Source organism: Prionailurus bengalensis, chromosome X (assembly GCF_016509475.1).
Source record: "Prionailurus bengalensis isolate Pbe53 chromosome X, Fcat_Pben_1.1_paternal_pri, whole genome shotgun sequence".
NCBI lineage: Eukaryota > Metazoa > Chordata > Mammalia > Carnivora > Felidae > Prionailurus > Prionailurus bengalensis.
This window is the reverse complement of record NC_057361.1, coordinates 102,398,528-102,415,583: the sequence shown is the minus strand read 5'-3', so window position 1 is coordinate 102,415,583 and position 17,056 is coordinate 102,398,528. Positions and strand designations below refer to the sequence as shown.

Genomic DNA, 17,056 nt, shown 5'->3' with positions numbered 1-17,056 from the left:
TTAAACCTTAATAACTACCCACATGAAAAACTTTAGGCTATCACATTGGTGATACCACCTTGAGAAAAATAACCTAACACCACAAACTAAGTTTCTCATTCAATACCTAGTCTGTTCAAATTTAAAGCAGTATGGCTGGAGTAATGAGTCAATAGAGTTGTTATCACAGGTATATTATACTCACGAAACAAAAACTGAGTGCCACTCTCCCCTTTCCCTTAACGTAACCTTGACACAAAACTAGGAAGTAATTTACTCTTTCACAGTAAAAGATGTATTAGGACAATAAAGAAAAATATAGTAAAGGACAAACAAGAGATCATAAAGACAACACCTAAAAGATAAAACCTAAATGAACGAAACACAGTGCTCAAGAAAGACATATTGACCTTTGTGAGTATCAATTTTCCAATTTAGAGTAACGTAAGTTTTTGAAAATTTTATGAGTCTTACTGCCATGAAACTTATAATTTTTTTTAAATACTATCAAACTTACTATACTGAACCCTGTGTCTCTCAAAAAACATTTTGTTTCTAAACTTGAATTTTTCTACACAAGTAATTAAACTTAATTAATCCACTGCTTGGGGCGCCTGGATGGCTCCGTCAGTTAAGCATCCGACTTCAGCACAGGTCATGATCTCAAGACTCATAAGTTAGAGCCCTGCATTGGGCTTTGCGCTGACAGCTCGGAGCCTGGAGCCTGGAGCCTGGAGCCCGCTTCAGATTCTGTGTCTCCCTCTCTCTCTGCCTGTCCCCCACTCGGGCTCTATCTCTCTCTCCTTCCAAAATAAATAAACTTTTTTTTTAATTTTAAAAAATAATAAAATAAACTTAATCCATTGCTTGATTTTGACTTAACTTGTCCTAGTCACAATCACATCTAGCCAACAGTACAGCCATTAAATTTTTTAACTAAAGGGGTGCCTGGGTGGCTCAATCAGTTGAATGTCTGACTTTGGCTCAGGTCATGATCTCATGGTTCGTTGAGTTCAAGTCCCACATCGGGCTTGCTGCTGTCAGCCTGTCAGTGCAGAGCCCGCTTCAAATCCTCTGTCTCCCTCTGTCCCTCCCCTGCTTGCACTCTCCCAAAAAATAAATATTAAAAAATAAATTTTTTAACTAAGAAATGTCGTCATTGTACATTAACATATTTGCACAGACCTCCAATTAAGCAAAACTTAGTAAGCATGGAATGTTACACACACCCAAAACAAGAAAGTTAAAGAAGTAACAAACAAGAAAACTGAAAATTACAAAGTCCATTATGATTTTTGTAACATTAATGACAAAAGTTAGGTAGAAAAGGCTAAATGCATTCATTTGAGAATTATGACATTTTATTTTATGCACGTCAATTATTGTTAGGTATGTATTTCCAGAAAATACAAAACTCAAAAAATACAAGTGTTTTTGAGTGTCACAATTTAAGTCTCTTTAGGAATATAATAGAACAAAGGAAACCCCCAAATGAACAGTGTAGCTATAACAGCAATTTTTTTTTATTAAAAAAAATTGTTAGTGTTTATTTTTGAGACAGAGAGAGAGAGCATGAACGGGGGAGGGTCAGAGAGAGGGAGATACAGAATTGGAAGCAAGCTCCAGGCTCTGAGACATCAGCCCAGAGCCCGACGCGGGGCTCGAACCCACGGACCGTGAGATCGTGACCTGAGCCAAAGTCGGACGCTTAACCGACTGAGCCACCCAGGCGCCCCTATAACAGCAATTTATCAAGGCTTTACAATATCAAAGATCATTAATTGCCTTTCCTTAGTAACACTGTCAAAACACTAAGAAATAGCCTTCTTTTATGAGGCGACATGGCCATAGGTTAGTTCTACTTTTCTGTTCCATTTATACCCTAATTGCCTAATAGCTTCTGGTTCAGCTAAACCCTGGTAACTTCTGAGATCTTTTTTTTTTTTTTTTTAATTAACAAAAGGGGAGGGAGTATCAGTTTTGCTTCCACCTTCTCCCAGTCACAGATTCTTACCACCTTCCCATTTTGGTGGAGTAACAGTAACATGATGAATCAAAGAACAAAAAGTCTGAACATTTTTAAACATACTGCTAGGGACTATGACCAGGACACATGAATAATTCGGTTACTGAAGGGGAGGAACCCAACTGACAAAATACTTGTAATATATACCTCTTGCAGAAAATCTTCAAGAAGCCGGTTAAATTTATCTGCCAACTCATCTATCAGTTGACTTCTTGAAATATCTACCCTGTTGAAGATTGTGAACTCTTCATTACAGAGTGCATGGTAAGTTTTAGAACATGCTTCCAAAACATCTGTATCTGTGTGCTTCTCTACAATATTCCGGATCTGTCGTAATAAGGCATCCAAATGCTGCAAAATCAAAGGTTTTTTTTTTTCCAGTAAAACTAAGGAACATATAAATTAAAAAAACACTAAGGTACATATGATAGGCACAGAAAGACTACACCTCTGCGACAAAAAGCTTCAAATATGGTAACTCTACAACAAATAGGGCATACATTTTGATGTTTTTCCAGTTGTGGAAAATAAATACAATAACCCACCCATACTTATTTCCTCAGATTTAATGGGAATAATATTACCAATCTCATAGGGCTTTGGTGAAAATACAAAGAAGTTACAATAGTTCCTGGAACACAGTAAAGGTATTCAATGAATATTAACTGCTCTCATTTTACAGTTACTATTATCCAGTTATCTAACCCCAATCTCCATAAATGATCAGATATATTCTCATAATGGGTAGGAATGAGGGTATGGCTATGGGCATGAATCAAAAGGAAGCCTCATTAATGCCATTCTTTAAATCCAACTTGGAGAAAATAAAGAAGATATATAAAATGTAGGTTTCCTTTAGCATTAGAAGTTTCAAAAATATAAACAAACAATATGATGAGATGAACTAAACCAATAACTTTTGTTCAAGGTGTCTTTACACAGAGAAAACACTGTACCTTTTCTAATCGTCCAGTGGTATATATTTCCAAATCAAAATACTGAGGCAACTGCAACAAGTTAGTCACCTTTTCTGCATCTATAGAATACTTTGAAATAAAAAGAAAATCATGACAAAACATCACAAAAATGTTAAGTAGACATTATGATAAAAATCTGCATGGCATTTCCAAACAAATCCTGTAATTTCTTAGAAATACTCTGACATTACACAAATGTACCTTAGCTAATAACTGAGGAAGAGCCACAGCAAAAAGTTCAGTGATTTTTGTCCTGTCATCCAACTGGGTCTTCTTCTCCTTCGCTGTCAGCACCTGAATGAACACAACAATGCTTTTAAGTATTTACTAAACCTATTAACATTGGTAGGTGCTCAAGTTCAAGTTAAGACATACAAAATAAGCGATGAAACTGTATTTTAAATGATGGATACTAAAATTTCTACTATAAAATATGAAACCCAAAAGTAACAGAGAATAACCTGCACAATTATTTTAAAAGCTACCTAAAATAACAACAATAAAAAACTTTGAAGGATTCCAAAGGCAAAATCAATACCCAATTAGACTAACCAACTCTACCATTAGATGAATAAAGAAGCAGTTAGGAATAGAAAATGTAGTTTAGGATCTTCTATAATAACAAGATTGAGTAGCATTTCAGTGTACTCTAAGCTATGGGCCATGATCCATGGGTTATGAATTCAACATAGTAAGTTACTATCATCATTTAGAAAAACAAGAAAAAATGGAAAACAAAGTAAGTTACATACTGTTAGTTTCAGTACTGTTTGATGAAGTTTTATTTCAGTTACACATAAACACACATATATAGGTGTATACCAGGTGACAAACCATGTATTTTTATGCCTCATAATCAAAATGTTTAAAAGGCTGGTGAATTATTGATTTACAATGCAAATATATGTGAACTTTGCAGTGATACGTTAAAAAATAATCCAAGGAAATAGGTATTTCTCCATTTTAATGAATAAACATGTTTTAATTTCTAATTTTTATTAAAAGAAAGAGAAAGCAAGTCTACAAATAAACCAAAACACAAAAATGGACCATTCTAGGGGCACCTGGGTGGCTCACTTCGTTAAGCATTCGACTCTGGATTTCGGCTCAGATCAGGATCTCGCAGCTCAGGAGATGGAGCCCCATGTCGGGCTCTTCACGCACAGTGCAGAGCCTGCTTGGGATTCTCTGTTTCCCTCTGTCTCTGCTCCTCTCCTGCTCTGTCTAGTCTCTCTCTCCCTCTCTCAAAAAAACATATATATATATTTTTTAAAAAGCCCTTGTGAGTTATATTTAGTCTTGAGCAGAGACTATCACTGTATCTCCTGAAGTAACTACCAAAGTATCTTATGGAAGGAACTCAAATTTTCCAAATTGCTAATGCTTTAAAATTTACTTCTAACACATATTAGCAAAGATCATCTGAAAAATAAAATTTAAGATTCAAAAATATGGCTCTATAGTTACAAACAAGAATTTGTTTTAGGGGTGCCTGGGTGGCTCAGTCGGTTGGGCATCCCTTCGGCTCAGGTCATGATCTCACAGTCTGAATTTGAGCCCCGGATCGGGCTCTGTGCTGACAGCTCAGAGACTGGAGCCTGCTTCGGCTTCTGTGTCTCCCTCTCTCTCTACCCCTCCCCCACTCGCACTCGACCTCTCTCCCTCAAAACTAAAATACAAACATTAAAAAAAATTTAAAACAAGAATTTTTTTAATGATATTGAAAAGGCAGAAATATACTTTAAAATACTGAAACTATACTGACATACCCTTTTTCCTGTCCCTCTTCCCACAGGAGGATGACATTCAGCTGCTTGTCTAATGGTACAAAGCATTATTTCAATCAGAGCACTCTCCTGTCTGTCTGTTAATGCTGAAAAAAAAAAGAATCAGAAAGAGTTAACCTGTTTCTTTTTCCTATATGCCACTTATAAAATATTACATAACAATTCCTTCTGCCTGTGACAGAATCTGACCTAATGTACTAAAGAATATCCCATTACTGTATCATTAAAAGGATGAGAACAAGGTAAACGATCCTGAACAGTACAAATCTGTGCATCACTGGTCCACAATTTGACCAAAGATATGAACACAGATACCAGGAGGAAAAAAAATCAACAATATTGACAGCAACTACATCTTTTTACATAGTATTCGTGTATATGAAAACACGATTATTCACAAAGATTTTCAGTTACGTTTTCATATTAAATACAAATGGAATAAGTATAATCCATTTTCAAAACTGTCTAGACAAGAAAACAACCACTTACCTTCTTCTCCACTAAGTGGCTCCTCCAGCAACAAGCTATTCATACATTCCCAGTCTTTCAGTAGCTCGGTAGCACAGTCCCACATGCTGTCCACAAGGTATGCTGCATGCTCATGTAACTAAAATTTAAAAAGAGCAACGTGCTCTTAGACAAATAGTACACTAGCCTTAACTCAAAGGAATGGAAGCTTTGTTGGCACCACATACAAACTCAAACAGCATGTCTGTTTGTTGAGGTCAAATGGAAAAAAGGACAAAGAAGACACTTGCCTCAGCTTGCTGTGTATAAGTTAACCTAGTTAGGTAGTATCATTAAATACTCCTCACAATAATCATTAAACAGTTTACAAGAAAATTAATTCTGAAAAGATTATATGCATTTAAGTTTAGTGCCTATTTTGACTCAATACTACATGAATTAACTACAATTATACTGGGATTTTAATTTAATGGGGGTGATAATGGTTACTTAAAACATAAAATACATGTTTAATTTATCAATTCAATATATAAGCATATTATTTCTCTTCATTCTGTGAAGCTTAAAAGGCCCTATAGCTTCCCAACTCGTTTTAGGGAAACAACATTACAATAACACCAAAAGCTGTCAGAGACATTACAAATAAAACAATGTATGGACCAACATCTTACATGAATATAGAGGGAATAGAAACCAGCAATATATAAAAAGGGTAACAGATCACGACTAAGTAGGTTTTACCCTAAGAATGCAAGGTTGGTTCAAAATTCAAAAAACCAATCAACATAGTTCAATTATTAACATAATGAAGGATACAATAAAACAATCTTAAGGGACACAGAAAAGGCATTGGACAGATTTTGACATCCATTCAAGATAAAACTCAGCAAAAGGGATAGAAGGAAACATCCTCAAATAAACAGTTACACAATACCCATAACTAATAAGAGAACAGAGAGATATTGGACACTTTTCCACGAAGATTAACAACAATCCAAAAGTGTCTACTCTCACCTATTCTATTCAACATTCTACTGGATGTCCTAACCAGTGCAATAATGCCAGGGAAGGGGTTCCTGGGTGACTCAGTCTCTTGATTTTGACCCAGGTCATGATCTCACAGGTTTGTGAGTAAGAGCCCCGCATCAGGCTTGCGTTGACAGTGCAGAGCCTGCTCGGGATTCTCTGTCTCCCCCTCTGTCCACCCTGCTCCCAACTTGTATGTGCACGGTTGGTGTGTGTCTCTCTCTCTCAAAAAATAAACAAACAGTGACCAAAAAAGTAACACCAAGGAAAAATGGCATAAATGAAATGAAATAAACCTATCGTTATTTGCAATGACTTGATTGTATTATTAGAGAAAAACTCAACAGATCTATTAAAAACTTACCAAAATAAGTGAATTTAGCAAAGTTACAGTTAAGAGGTCCATATGCAAAAACCAACTGTATTTCTATATGCAGAAACAATTAGAAAATTTAATTAAAAGACTCTAAAAGTGATTAAGTGATACAGAATATGGACACCAAAAATGTATGTTGGATTCTCTCAAATTCTTGTCAACAGGTTTTCAACCTGAAGGAGACCTAAGAGCTGATATTAAATGTAAATCCCTATCTCCTTCTTTACAACAAAAGTAATAAAGCAGGTACCAAATACTGAGAATGAAATGCAGGGTCTGTGTTAAGAGTTTTACGTGGATTAGATAGCTAACTTCTTAGGTAACAAATTATTACCCATATTTTTACAAGGGAAATGGGGCAGAGAAAAACTAAGTAACTAAAACAAAGTTATACAAATAATAATCAGAGGACCCCAATTGGTCTTTCTGATTCCAAAGCTCATACTCTAAGCTCTGTACATAAATCCTATTATTTGAACATCTTAAGAAAAGTCAAAAGTTTTTTAAACTTTGTGTAATGGGTACAACTATTCCATCCAAGATTTTCTGTGATATGTGGAAGATTTTAAAATATACATTATTTCAACCTTTTCTCCAAATTGTTTTGAACATACGCATAAAATGAACATTAACTAACCTCACTTTCCAGAAAGAAAAAAACCAAGGTCTTCACAAGGTTGGCATTTGGACCTTGTCGTCCCCTTCTTTTCATCATTCCGTCTTCCTCTGGATCTCTACGACTGAAGAGCCTACAATCAACACAAAAGATTTACTTTTAAAACAAAAAAACCGTATTTCCTAATAAAAAAAAACTGTCTGGATTCCATATTTTAAGCATCTAACTAAGGAGAGTAAATGAAACCTGGGTAGGTAGAGTACTCTACAACATGATACCCAAGTAAATAACAGCTATAAACCTTTTTAATTTCAAACTTGATAGTACTTCTAAGTCCTCTTAAATTAACTTCTCAAGTTAATTGTATGGAGTTATGAATTCTTTTTAAAAACATTACTGCATTTTATGCAACCATTCCTTTTCATAAAAATATTATACTAGCCTATATCATTTATGCCCTAAATCTATGATACTCATCTCTTTAAAACTAAACATGTATTTTCTTTCTATCCTTCTTGCAATTATCCCAAAGTCTGAATTTAGTGGCCTCTTTCTATGGACATCATGGTGGTTTTTCCTTATATATGACAAAAGAGAACCATCACTGGTAGCAACCAATAGAAAAATGGAATATGAACATTTTATGTCATGTAGAACTTTCTAATAAAATTGCTTCTGCCAAATAGGCATTTTAATAAAATCTCAAAGATACATAGTTTAGTCCATGTGGTTCAAATTGTTCTCTTTAAAAGCCATTACATAACATTTGCCAAATGTTTTCTGTGGCCAAGATATTCACACTGCTATCCATACTACCTGATCTGAGGTGTTATAGGAACATGAAAAAGATTGTAGGATTCTTGGGATTCTTATGTCACACTATATCAAACACTTGAGGCAAAACCTTTTAATATTTTCTAAAGCAAAACAATTACAGGCTTAAGACTAAATATTATATTATGGGGTACCTGGGTGGCTCAGTCCGACTTCAGCTCAGGTCATGACCTCACAGTTTGTAAGTTCGAGCCCCGCTTCAGGCTCTGTGCTGATAGCTCAGAGCCTGGAGCCTGCTTCAGATTCTGTGTCTCCTTCTCTCTCTGACCCTTGCCCACTCACACTCTGTCTCTGTCTCTCTCTCGAGAATAAATAAACATTAAAAAAATTTTTTTTAAAAAACTAAATATTACATTAGGAAGGGCAATATATGGAAGCTGACATGGGAGAAAAGAATGAAAAATTAGGAAGAGGTCAGTCTTAACAAGACGATATAGATATATTTTTATATATTTTATCCATTAAAAGGCATTTCCCTTTAAAGATTTAACTTCTACAAATCAAGTGAATTGGAGAAAGGTTTAAATGTGAAAGTTACACCTCGTACTGAATAATTTTTTAAATGAGTTATATACATCTTTAGTATCAATTATAGCACAAGGAATTACTGTCATAAAAGTATACTTTACAAAATAACAAAAATATAGGTTTACTTTTTGTAGAGAAATTCCCCAGCTGCTACTGCTACTGGCCGGTGAGCTGAATAAACCAGATGGTAGACATTTTCACAATCTTCTGCAGTAAGAACTTCTTCACTACTCCTAAAAAAATAAATGAGCAGGAGCAGTTTCAACAATGACTTAATTTTAAAGACACTGAGTACAACAATCCGTGCTCATACATTAAAAACAGTACACTTTTACTAACTTCTGTTTAAAAAAAAAAGGAAAAAAAAATCAACCTTATTTGAGTATCATCTGTCAGTAAAAGCTTACACTGACAAAAGAGCTGCATATTTTTTAACATCTAAGATCAATGGGAGGAAAAATTAGAGTGAATACCAAATGTACTGAAATATATGAAGAGAAGTGATAATGTGACAAGGATGCAAAAGAGAAATGAAGACAGAATAAAACTAATGTAAAAAATTAAGTGGTGGCATTCTAAGAGCTTAGAGTTAATAATCACAGGAAATACTCTCTGTACTTCATAGTGATATTAAGAATATCACAACATTAAAATATACCAACACCCCAATTCTCTCACAGTGATGAATACTTCATTCGCCATGTACTGAACACCATAAGGCAATGCAAATAGATTTTTGAAATAGTTAAAATTCAAGTGCCAAAGACCTTTAATTGCAATCTATCATTGGAAAAATCTTACTAAAATGTACTGCTCATTTCCCTGATCTCATTTTTAAAAAACAAAATAAACCTTGGGGTGCCTGGGTGGCTCAGTCGGTTAAGTGGCCGACTTCAGCTCAGGTCATGATCTCATGGTTTTTGAGTTCGAGCCCCACATCGGGCTCTGTGCTGACAGCTGAGAGCCTGGAGCCTGCTTCGGATTCTGTGTCTCCCTCTCTCTCTGCCTCTCCCCAACTTGTGCTATGTCTCTCTCTCTCTCTGTCTCTCTGTCTCTCAAAAATAAAATGTAAAAAAAATTTAAAAAAACACACAAAATAAACCTAATAAAATCTTGGTAAATAAAAGTCATTATTAGGCCCATCAACCACAGTACCTCAGGGTAAACCTTGTTAAGTTCTTCCCTTATGGACTCTGTATTCAGGGTCCTGGCCTCTGGTACCTCCTTCACCCCTAATATGCAATCTAGGTTTTTAGCATTATATGTAAATTGAGAATCACAGGACCACCAACACAGAAAGAAGTCAAAGTATGTTAGATGGTTAGTTGAGGAGCTCAGATCCTTTTTGGTTTTCTGCTGTGCCCAAGGATTCCAGAAGTCTGATGTCTAAGGAAATAGTACTTCTCTTTAAGAGAACAAAACCAAAATGTTACAATTCAAGTTTCAAAAGCATTTTGACTTACTCCATGTATAATACTGAATCGTTATTGGAAAAACCATTTGGGTCATTTTCTTTAATTTTTTAATGTTTATTTATTTTTGAGAAAGAGAGACAGAATGCGAGCAGGGGAAGGGCAGAGAAAGATGAAGACACAGAATCTGAAACAGGCTCCAGGCTCTGAGCTGTCAGCACAGACCCCGACACGGGGTTTGAACTCACTAACTGCGAGATCATGACCTGAACAAAGTCGGATGCTCAACCCCCTGAGCCACCCAGGCGCCCCCACTTGGGTCATTTTATAATTAAAAAATATATATATACTGACTCAAATCAATGTGCAGTAGTTCACTCATTTTAACTGTTTGAGAAGGAATGCTCCTGACAAGTTCCAGTGATGAAGTATGTAATAGCTGAATCAACTAAATGGCTATTATCCTTTAAAAAAATATTGAAAGATATCCGTAAGGTATTACAGAGGAAGGGAGAAGCTACGGAAATACATGTAGAGTACTATTACTTTCTTATTTATTTCAGAATTATTTCAATACTTTCATAACGTATACAATATTTATAATTTTTAAGTTGAACTAAAAAAGAAAATGCAATAGTTAAGAATGCTCAAAACAGCTATTATCTTACATATTAATTTAATTCTTCCTCTATTGATAATCATTTAGGCCATATCAAAAATTCTATTCTGGGGCGCCTGGGTGGCTCAGTCAGTTATGCATCCTACTCTTGATTTCAGCTTAGGTCATGAGCTCACTGTTCGTGAGACCCAGGCTCATGTCAGGCTCATGTCAGGCTAGCTCATGTGCTGCCTGCTTGGGACTCTCTCTCTCTCCCTCCCCTTGCCCCTGTTCGCACGCTCTCTCTCCCTCTCAATAATAAACATTTTTTTAAATTCTATTATAAACAATGCTATGTTATAGAATGTGAGCAACTAAAATTTTGAACATAGATACTGTCAAGCTTCTTCCCAAAAAGGTTGTATCAATTTATAGTCACATCAATAATGTTTAAGGACCTGTTTTTGCACAGCTTTAACAAAATAGTGTATTAGCAAACACTTTTGTGTATCTGTCAAATGACAGGTTAAAAAAAGATCTCATTTTAATATACTTGTCTCTATGTGTGGCTCAACATCTTTTCATATGTTTAAATTTTTATTTTCTTTTCTGCCCATGATTTGGTTTCCTGACTCTGGACTATTCTTGGGTTTCTATTCTTTAAATTGATTTACTGAAATTAACTCCTCTGATAAAAAAATATTTTGCCCAATCTGTCATTGGTTCTCTGAGTTTGTGGTATTTTATGTTATACAGACATTTAAAATTTTTTATGTAATTAATTCAATGATTTTTGTTATGTCTAGGTTTTATGTCAAGCTCTGAAAGATCTTGCTCAGTCATTTTACATATCAAATAAAAATGTTTAATCTCCCCCAGGTTTTCATCTAGTACTTGAATGGTTTCACTTATTTGCATTTAAACATTTCATCCATGTGGAAATTACTTTTGTATAAGGAATGGGATGGGAATCCGATTTTATTTTTCCCCAAATAGAACCTAGTTGTCACAAAACCATTTCTTTTTTTTTTAACCATTTATTTTCTTACAGGAAAATGTCACCCTCACCCTATACTAGGTTCCCTGACTCATTTGTGCTTGTCTCTATTCTTTATTCTCTGCTACTAATCACAGTCTATTCACACACCAGTATTGAAATCTAAAAATTACTGTGGTTCTACAATATGACTTAAAATGATACTGCGCAGGGGTGCCTGGGTGGCTCAGTCGGTTATATGCCAATAAAAGAGTTTAAAAAGAGGAGGGGGAGAATTTTATTGGGAGTCCTAGGCAATGCTAATTTTAACCAAATCACTTCCAGCCATTTGTGGACATAGGTAAAAAAATAATTTATTTTGGGGGGCGCCTGGGTGGCTCAATTGGTTAAGCATCCAACTCCTGATTTCAGCTCAGGTTGTGATCTCAGGGTCGTGAGATCTGGGCATGGAACCTGCGAAAAATTCTCACCTTTTTCCTCAGCCCCTCCCCCATGCTCGCTCGCTCTCTCTCAAAAAAAATGTTAAAAAAAAAGGAAAGAACATAATCTTAGAATGAACAAAGAATATCCTTTTTTAAAAATAATACTGGGCAGTCATCACTCACTAAATGTTTTTATCACAGCTTCACTGGCTACCATTACATGATGAATTTTCCATACGAGTGTCAGAATTAGCATGGTACGTTAAAAAAATCATTTTGCAATTATTATTTGGATCATGCTAACAAACTAAATGTCCACTGACAGATGAATGGGTAAACAAAATGTGGCATAAACATACAATGGAATATTACTAAGCCTCAAAAGTAAATGAAATCCTGATACATGCTATAACATGAATAAACTCAAGACATTATGCTAAGTGAAATAAGCCAGATACAAAATTACAAATACTATGTGATTCCAGTTATAGGAGTTTCCTAAAATAGTCTAATTTATAGAGATAGAAAGTAGAACCGTGGTCACCAGGGGCTGGGGGGGAATGAAGGAATAGGGCATTAGTGTTTAATGGGTAGAGAGTTTCAGTATGGGATGATAAAAATAGTTCTGGAGATAGATAATGGTGATGGCTTCACAACAAAATAAACATACTAAAGGCCTCTAAACTATACACTTAAAAAATGTTTAAAATTGTAAATTTTTATTGGCTGAGTAATATTCCTGTGTATGTGTGTGTGTGTACATGTGTACACCGTATCTTATCCTTCATCTTTTGATGGGACAGATTACCTGCTTCTTAAACTTGGCTATTGTAAATAATACTCCAATAAACATAGAAGGACATATATCTGTTTGAATTAGTGTTTCCATTTTCTTTAGGTAAATACCCAGTAGTGGAATTACTGGATCCTATGGTACTTCTATTTTTAGTTTTTTGAGGAACCACCATACTGTTTTCATCTATAAAGAACTGATACAACTCAATACCAAAAACATCTGATTAAAAACTGGACAGAGGACCTGAACAGACATTTTTACAAAGACATACAGATGACCAACAAACAAATGAAAAGACGGTCAACATCACTAATCATCAGGGAAATGCAAATCAAAACCACAATAAAGTATTACTTCACAACAGTCAGAATGGCTAGTATCAAAAAGACAAATAACAGTGTTGGTGAGGTTGTGGAGAAAATGAACCCCTGTGCCAAAGGGGAGGGGAGTGGGGCAAATGGGCAAAATGGATGAAGGGATTAAGAGGAACAAATTTTCAGTAATAAAGTAAGTGACAAGGATGAAAAGTGTATCATAGGGAATACAGTTAATAATACTATGATATACATATTGTAGTGAGTGTTTCATAATATATATTATTTTTGAAATACTATGTTGTATACCTGAAACTAATTTAATATTGTGTCAACTACACTTCAATTAAACATTTTAGGGGCACCTGGGTGGCTCAGTCGGTTAAGCATCCGACCTTGGCTCAGGTCATGATCTCACGGTTCGGGAGTTCAAGCCCTGCGTCGGGCTCTGTGCTAACAGCTCAGAGCCTGGAGACTGCTTCGGATTCTGTTTCTCCCTCTCCCTGCCCCTGCCCTGCTCATGTGCATGCTCTCTCTCTCTCTCAAATACAAACAAACATTAAAAAACAAATTTTTTAAAATATGATGGTAAATTTTTCTAAAAAGGAAAAAATATTGCATCACTATTACATTTGAACATAATAGAATTTTCTTTTTTAGTCTTTCTCTTTTTTTTTACTCTCAAGTTAGTCAACATAGCCATAGTCTTGGCTTCAGAGGTAGAACCCAGTGCTCATCCGGAAAAGTGCCCTCCTTAATGCCCCCCACCCGGGGCGGGGGGGGGGGGGGGAGATTAAATGCATAAAAGAATGTTTTAAATTCAGATTGTTTACAGAGAAATTTCAGTAAATACTATTTTCTAAAAGAGTGACAAAATATAAAAGGCATATTTAATATACTCAAGTGTTTAACTTTATTTCAAGGGCACCTAAGACAGTGAAATGGAAAGGAAACTGGCCATCAGAATGGGAACACATGAATTCCTAGCTCAGTTAAAATATTCTACTCTAATGGTTTCCTCTTCCTGTTTCTACAACCTTACGTGAGAAAATTAAACTTCTAGCTGTAAAAATTCTGTGACTTAAGTAATTAAAATTTAAAACCAGATAAATTTAAACTATATACTCTAATGTTTTATTTAAACATCTGAACATTAATAATATGCAATAAATACATACTTACTGTAAAACAAGAGTAAGTAATTTTATTGCTTGTACTGCAACATCATATTCTTTGTCAAGGGTCATAGATACAATTCTATCCTAAGGACAAAAAAATTAAGATATTTTTAAAGTAAAAATTAGAAAAAAAATTTAAAAAAAATAAAGTAAAAATTAGAGAAAAATATTTTCAAACAACAGGTAATTTTTAAAAACTTAAAGTTATACTAACCTTGAACCGACTGGTAAAAAGCTCCAGTTTGGAATTAAGCTCTTTGTTATAATAAAGCCCTTGTAGAGCAGTGAGACATTTGAGTCTTACCTCACCTTGCTAAATGAAACAAGAGGAGAAAATGCATTAAAACTCTGCATATCTTCGACGTGAATATTCAAGACATAAACAGTATTTTCTACTTTAAATATTTAAGTATCTTCCATACAATTCTCCAAAACTTTCATTTTCAAAACCTCTCATCCCTGATAATGCAAAAATAGAAATCAATACATACATTTAAGACTAAAGACCTTTTGGGTTACTATTTCTGTAGGTCAAATGAAAATTTTTTGAAAACTTATTCAGAGCAATACTACCGTGAAAGACAACAGTAGAACATTTGACAGTAAGTTTTCCTTCAAAAAAAGTATTTGTAAAGGATGTATGCTAAGAACTTCAAGGCTAGTGAAAAGGTAGCCTGAGAGAAAGGTAGATTAACAAAAAACAGAAAATAAAAAAGGTCAAAGGCAAAGTAATTTATAATCTGGCAAAGATATGTGTTTATCAAAGAGAGAAGAAAAGTTAGAAAAAATTTTAAAAGTATTTAGCACTCACATATTAAGAATAAGGACTCTTCTGACTGCTCTAAGAAATGCCTGACCACCACCTCATACATGATTCTAATGTTTCGCTACAAAAAGTAATTCAAGATTGATGTCCAAATCAGTGGCCAAGATTTAAAGGTCTAGGGGACTTTTATACAGGAGACCATGTTCTCATGGAAAAGACAGAAAAGAATAAAAGAGAGGGGCCTATAGGAATGTGGTCCCAGGCATACCTATACGCAGATACTCCTCACGAATGAGAGCTGTAGATAGTTATGCCTATATGTACACAAGTATTCTATAAGAGCATATCTCACCTTATCATGCATAGTCCAACCAACATACTTTAAATAACTGTCATTTAGAAAGGCATCACTATACATTTTCATCCAAATGCCAATTTCTTCAATGCAAATAGCTCGGATTTCAGCTATTGCATCACTAAATGAAGGAAAGAAAAATTACATGTATTAGTGCCACTACAGCAACAGGATTTGTGATTTAGTCAAGAGATGCCAAATACCTTTATGGATTACTGGGGATTTAAAAGTAGAACTGATGCATGACACCTGAATGCTTACAGTCTATTTGGCAAAGCATAATAGTCATCACATGAATACTTAAAATTAAATAAAACTACAAACAAAATCGAATCCCTCACCTTTTATATCATGCCATATCCCAGCCTCTGCTCACACCTGCTGGGCACAGTGTGTTCAGAAAACAGCAGGCACACTAGTCTAGTTAGAGCATAATTTTCCAGGAGAGAATTAGGTACACATCACATTGAGGCCAAGCTAAATTTGGATTTGAATGTCAGACTAAATTTATTTTGAATTCAGCCTATAGATACTGGTGAGTTACTGAAGGCTTCTGAGCAGAGGAATAACAACAAAAGAATGTTTTAGGAAAACTTCAATAATCTCTAGGTATGAGAAATGGTGGGAGAATAGACTAAGATAATGGTGACACCAGAAACAAAAAGGAAAAAATGGACAAAGGGACATTACAAAGGAAGTGATTCAATAATTGACAAGTTGAGGAAGTGAGGGAGAAGTTGAATAAAAACGCGACCAACATTTAAAGAATAGGTTAGAGGAGAAATGGTGATAAGATTACCTATTTCTTTCCTCTGCTCATTCAAAACAGCAAAATGAAACAAAACAAAACGAACAAAAAAACCCCTTAAATCTATCCAAACTTTCCCACTGACACGTAAAACAGTAGAGCCCAGAATTGTCATGCATAGTTTCTATTAACATAGTACATCCAAAGGCAATGAAGTATCCTGTGCTCTGAGTCCTAATCATAGAAGTAGCTTCCATCTGCTGGGCAGCTATAAGTCAAGCACATTACCCCATTTTTCAGAGAGAAAACATCAACTTCAGAACAGTTAAATAACTTGACTGTCGAGTAGCTCAATCAGTGTCAGTGGAAGACCTTACCTTCTAACACTGATCTTGTTCCAGTGCTCCTTCCACTGATTTATACTGCCTAAACCACTAAATACCCAAACTTGAATAGGAAAAAAGAATTACATCGAGGGCGCCTGGGTGGCTCAGTCAGTTAAACATCTGACTCTTGATTTCTTGATATTGGCTCAGGTCATGATCTGGTGGTTCATGAGATCAAGCCCTGCATCAGGCTGCACGCTGACAGCACAGAGCCTACTTGGGATTCTCTCCCTCTCTCTCTGCCACTAGCTCCCGTGTGCATTTGTGTGCTCTCTCTCTCTCTTAGAATAAATGGATAAATTTAAACTCTATAAAAAAAAGAATTACATAGAAAAAATGTCCTGACTTACCGGTATCTATGTACAAACACTCCCTTAAATATTGCATTCATCATATTTTCTATCTCGTCTTGATTTTCCTGAAGCTGAAAAGAATACATCATTTCTTTTCAATTGTAAGGAAGGACA

General features: G+C 35.2%; 1 protein-coding gene across 7 annotated transcripts in view; it reads right to left on the bottom strand.

The window, feature by feature from the left end:
- STAG2 (stromal antigen 2) overlaps positions 1-17,056 on the bottom strand; it is a 138,355-nt gene that overhangs the window by 38,837 nt on the left and 82,462 nt on the right. For all 7 annotated transcript variants that reach the window (XM_043570617.1, XM_043570621.1, XM_043570619.1 and 4 more), the window contains 11 exons: positions 16,940-17,013; positions 15,453-15,576; positions 14,549-14,647; positions 14,339-14,418; positions 8,743-8,850; positions 7,277-7,388; positions 5,259-5,376; positions 4,752-4,855; positions 3,184-3,276; positions 2,962-3,051; positions 2,153-2,356 (listed from right to left, as the gene is read on the bottom strand). In XM_043570617.1, coding sequence (XP_043426552.1) covers positions 2,153-2,356; positions 2,962-3,051; positions 3,184-3,276; positions 4,752-4,855; positions 5,259-5,376; positions 7,277-7,388; positions 8,743-8,850; positions 14,339-14,418; positions 14,549-14,647; positions 15,453-15,576; positions 16,940-17,013 — 1,206 coding nt within the window. The remainder of the gene's footprint in view (positions 1-2,152; positions 2,357-2,961; positions 3,052-3,183; positions 3,277-4,751; positions 4,856-5,258; positions 5,377-7,276; positions 7,389-8,742; positions 8,851-14,338; positions 14,419-14,548; positions 14,648-15,452; positions 15,577-16,939; positions 17,014-17,056) is intronic.